Source organism: Penaeus chinensis, chromosome 28 (genome assembly GCF_019202785.1).
Source record: "Penaeus chinensis breed Huanghai No. 1 chromosome 28, ASM1920278v2, whole genome shotgun sequence".
In the NCBI taxonomy this organism is placed as follows: domain Eukaryota; kingdom Metazoa; phylum Arthropoda; class Malacostraca; order Decapoda; family Penaeidae; genus Penaeus; species Penaeus chinensis.
This window is the reverse complement of record NC_061846.1, coordinates 9,491,420-9,496,419: the sequence shown is the minus strand read 5'-3', so window position 1 is coordinate 9,496,419 and position 5,000 is coordinate 9,491,420. Positions and strand designations below refer to the sequence as shown.

The window sequence follows — 5,000 nt, the reverse complement described above, 5'->3', positions numbered from 1 at the left end:
GAATGGGCCATCAAATGGACTACACTGCAAGGCAGGTTATACATTATAATTATAAGTATTATTACAAATAATAAAAGGAACAAAACAAATATTCATATATATATCAACTGCACTGCTATATACACCTAAACATTACTATGAGTATTACTTTTTAAATTGTATTTAATTACAATATCAAAAATAAATGAAACTCACAACCTATTTAGATTCACACTCACAGCACAACTGTACCACAAATGCACCTTCATGACAAAAATAAGTACATAAAAAACATAACACTGGCCCATCAAAATATCTTGGAAGAACAGCTGATCATTTTGAAACACAATGACAAAGGCATAATTTGTATTTCTTAAAAGTATAGCCTAGTTTGTTTCAGGTGGCCCCAACTCAGTTGCTGTATTATGTACCTAATAAGATGCTATTTTTTCTCAAGGAAGAAAATGCATTGCTGCCAATTACCTTGTGTCTTAGCACCTAAAGGGCATGTCCACAAGAGCAGTTCAACAGAACTTACAATATCACACAGGTTGAATTGTGAGAACTCGAGCATGGTTTTATGCTCTTCAACAATATTAATTCTGTACACTTCAAAGATATTAAGTCTGTACACTGTTATATCTGCTTGTGACTTACATTTACATTAGTTCTGACAAGTTCTTAAACTATACCTACAAAACCTGTAAACTGCAAGGGCTGTTCGATTCTCTCATGACTTCTTATATATGAATAATAAAAATTAAATTTATAATGAAGGCAATACAAGGAGAAAAGGATAATAAAAATGTGGAAAACTTAAAGTCTAGAAATATGTATATAAACAGGAATAATAGAATATTTAATAATATGCTTATTATAGCAAAATAAAACAAAAACATTACTTTGATGTTGGATAAAGGGACACAAGGCAAACATCCATAATTGTCAACACAACACAGCTATGTTTTTAACTTTATAACAATATCAAGCTAAAGCCATAAATTCATCCAATATATATGCATATTTGTTGGCATTTCACAAGGCTCAAAAAAGTGGCAAGGACTGTACACTGTGGATCTGCTTAAGTAAACAACCATCACAATCTACAGGTTACATAAAGGCAGTAATTATATCACCTGTGCCATCTTCTGTGTTAGGAAATGCAGAATATTGTTCAAAGGCAGATTATCAGGCCATATTGGAATGTGCACCTGGAATGTATATATCAAACATTCTGTTTACACTTATGGAAAAAAATCACAATCTCAAAATCTAAGAAAGCCGGAGTTTTCCTTTTCACTAGTCTACAGAATCTGCAGTTTATTTTCATTAGCCTACACATGGAAGTCGGTGGTTCCAATAAATTTCAAGATGTCAGCTTTAAAAAAATGTAAAAAATTAACAAATCAATAATAAAAAATGATTGCTTTCTACTATTCTCTCTTTTCTATCAAAGTTTCTACAAATATACTTTTCTACACACCACGTTGCACAAAAACAGCATTACACACATCACATACAAAATTTTGTGGCATCAACCTTCAAAACAAATTATTACAAATAACAGTGCTGTAATGATCCAGAAGAACACCTTTCCTCTGAAATGAAACACCCGAGAGATGTGGGAAAAAATCAACAATGGGTTCTTTAAGATCTTAAAGAGTTCTACATCTTTCTTCCCTTGCACAGTCAGGTTTTTACTGGACAGTATGAACAAAACATTAAGCTACCATCAGTCCACAACTGCCTACTGCAAAAAATGCAAACATAAAATTCACTACTTCCTACACAACAAAATATATCTACTAGATAAACATCTATCCTTAGTACTGTGACATTCAAGCTATTTGTACCTAGTCAACACCTGTTCTATATGCCTTTGGACAAGGGAAAGGTCTTAGTCACTCTCTTCAGCTTCTCGCAAACCTTCACTGACTCGAGTCTTGCCAATCATGTCAAGCAGAGCCTGGGCATCTGGGTTCTTGTCCAGTGCACTCCTCTGCCGAGTTCCCTCCTGCGATTTGGGAAAAAAATTACATTATGAGATTGTCTGGTTTTTGATAGTTGTGATGCACTTGGGTTGGAGAGAAAAAGAGAAAAAAAATTCAACTAAAATTATAATATCAAAATAATTACTGTTTCTAAACATGCATAAGAAATATATATATTTATACATAGTATTATAAATACACCTATGTACATCTATATATCTATATACATACCTATATCTATATATCTATGTCTAGATATAAAAAATGTTATGGTGATATCTCACATGAAATAATTTAATTTTGGGACAAAAAAATATTTTTTGCATCTCAGGATCAGATGTAAAATGCACTTTTATGGAACTTAACACTCCCTACTACTTACTTCATCAGAATCTTCCTCCTCTGGACCAACGGCCCAGACTTCAATTCCTTGAATTTCCAGCTCTTGGTGGGGGGAGAGGGGAGGGCTACGGAAAGTGGTACAGGTGGGAGCCACAGTTCCCTTGCCAAAGTCATAATCAAGCCAGAATCCAAACAACTCTTCTCTGCCACCCATGCCCTGTAAACAGAAAACCAGGCCCACAATCAAGTCAGTGAAATGTTAATCCTAAGCCTGACTAAGAAATATATAGACAATATGTCTTATAATATATCATGTATGATTTAATTACATACAAAAACATTTCTATAATACAAATCCCTAATGTAAATACAACCATCACAATTATCTTACCAGTCCATTAGGCATGGTATTTTTCTCTAGATAGTTGAGGTACATGTAATTTCCATTATAGCCTGTGGTACGAAATATGCCTGTCTGGGGCACCAGAGTAAACAGGAAACACTCTGCAGTACCTGAATAAGAAAGTTTGTATCACTTTATAATGTCATGCAATGTGACAACGTTATACTTAAACATCTTTAATAATGATTTTACTTTTATATAAACAGCTGATACTTTTATTCTTGATGTTACTATACACACAACAAAAAGGGAGTTACTAACCCTGGAATTGAGGACGGACTTCCCAGGACGTAGATGCAAAACCTCCGAACTTGTTGCCAGACTGATCCTCAATCACTATGACACTTGGACCCTTTCCAACAATCTAAAAAAGATTTAATAGGTATAAGATTTATTAGCCTGTTTTCTCCGTGTCATGTCACTTAAGAGAAGAATATTGCATTTTCTGTACTGCACCACTGTAGACAACAGAATCATATCAGAGCAGGGAAAAAAATAGAAAACTAAAGGTCATATGCATGCCAAAGACCTGCTTCATGAAGATGCTGAAGCTCCAGCCATGAACTGCAGTGGAGAAGAGGAATCTCCAGTCTGTCTGAAGTGTGGATGGCAAGGCACTGTTGAGGAGCATGACTTGAGCAGCACTCAACATGGTGGGAAACCTCTATAAAAATGGAAGAGGATTTGTTTAGTTGTTTTTTTATGGATCCATAAATGAAACTTTAAATGGAATAAAAATATTAATACAAGTCTCTAAATAATTATTCTGATTAAAATATAAGTCCAAAAGGATTGATTTATACTGTAGTCTCAAAAGCAATATTAAAACTGATAATCAATTACCTATACATCTCCAGTCCAAAGAGAAACAAAATATCTATGAAACACATACAAAATACTAAACAAAACACTTTAAAGGCAAAGGCCATACCTTTGGCGTAGTCTGGACCTCTGGCAATAAACCTCTGTAATCAAGAGGACTAAATGGAAAGCAGCCTTTGAGAGCCTCCAACTCTAGGGACGTGAAGATAGAATGACCAAGACACCACCTCTCAAAGTCATCATAAGAGAAGCGAACCTTTGGAGGAGGCTTTTTCCAAACCTAAAGAAAAGGGAGTTATTTCTCAGACTGTGTTTTGAGGGTGACAGTAACTTGAGAAATCAACAGAGTGCATATTAGTCCTGCCATCAACTGTTGGCTTTTTCTAAACTCCCAAACAATTTTGTACACAAAAAAGAAAGGAACTGACATGTAGCTGTCACATAATTACCTCTTTGGGGCTGGCACCCGAGAAAAGCAGATCATGAAGCAACGCCTGACTGATCTGCTGTATCACTTCTGGTGGGCTTGGTTTCCAGTGTTTGCTCCCAGCCATGTTGGCTATGGAGTTCACATATGCAGCAAGCATAACTTCTGTGTACTGAAAGAAGGAATTAAGATTTGAATTTCCACCTTTTAAACCTTATTTTCTAAAATTTGTCTTCATCCTCCTATCCACATAAACATACAAAAGTGCCCACATCCATTTTTACCTTTATAATCTGGTCAGAGAGCACCCCAGCCTGGCCACCTCCTGCAAGCGTGAGGGTCAAGTACAGCCTTTCCTCCAGGGACCCTTTGAGGGGAGGTCCTAATTGGTCAACAATGGTTGTGCAGGGGAGTGATGTGACAGGTCTTCCCCTAGTCAAAAGATGTGTGAACTTCTTCCCCATATCTGGGTTGAATGAACGAGTGATGTGTTTCTGAGAGGGATGGAAAAGAAAAAATATAATAAGGTTCCTCTGTTAATGGCGACCAAGTTTCTAGCCATAAATATTTTAAACACCCATGTTTCCAGAACACCCTTACTAATCAATATAGCATGCACTTCTGTATATGATCTTATATTTTAAATTTGAGGCTTATTACAGAATCCAGAGAATTGAGCCTACATCACCATAAATTATAAAATTTTGTTACACATTCTTGCAAATTAAGATTATAAACAATTATAACATCAAAAATAAAGAGTGGTGCTTCATATAATACTATCTTGGTAGTAATTATTTACTATAATTAATAGAATTACATTTTCCATGAATCAAACTTCAGCAACCAGAGAAAAACATATCAAATAACTGAGAGTTTTGAAATGAACCTTCAATCAAGCATAATTGTATTCATATAAATCAACAGGTAAATTAATAAATAAATATATATTATATTATATCAAGAAGATTAATGATTATTACCTATACTCATTCATACCTTTTTCTAGGCTTGTCGCAATGAAGACTGTGCATTA

At 34.9% G+C, this 5,000-nt stretch overlaps 1 protein-coding gene across 2 annotated transcripts in view; it reads right to left on the bottom strand.

Moving 5' to 3' along the window:
* Window positions 1–5,000, bottom strand: part of LOC125039889 (MTOR-associated protein MEAK7-like) — a 15,005-nt gene that overhangs the window by 1,484 nt on the left and 8,521 nt on the right. For both annotated transcript variants that reach the window (XM_047634243.1, XM_047634244.1), the window contains exons 3-10: window positions 4,249–4,458; window positions 3,987–4,136; window positions 3,647–3,817; window positions 3,245–3,379; window positions 2,977–3,079; window positions 2,704–2,825; window positions 2,353–2,529; window positions 1–1,993 (exon numbers count right to left, since the gene is read on the bottom strand). The exon at window positions 1–1,993 is cut by the window's left edge and continues 1,484 nt beyond it. In XM_047634243.1, the coding sequence (XP_047490199.1) occupies window positions 1,877–1,993; window positions 2,353–2,529; window positions 2,704–2,825; window positions 2,977–3,079; window positions 3,245–3,379; window positions 3,647–3,817; window positions 3,987–4,136; window positions 4,249–4,458 (1,185 nt within the window). In that variant the 3' untranslated portion in view covers window positions 1–1,876. The remainder of the gene's footprint in view (window positions 1,994–2,352; window positions 2,530–2,703; window positions 2,826–2,976; window positions 3,080–3,244; window positions 3,380–3,646; window positions 3,818–3,986; window positions 4,137–4,248; window positions 4,459–5,000) is intronic.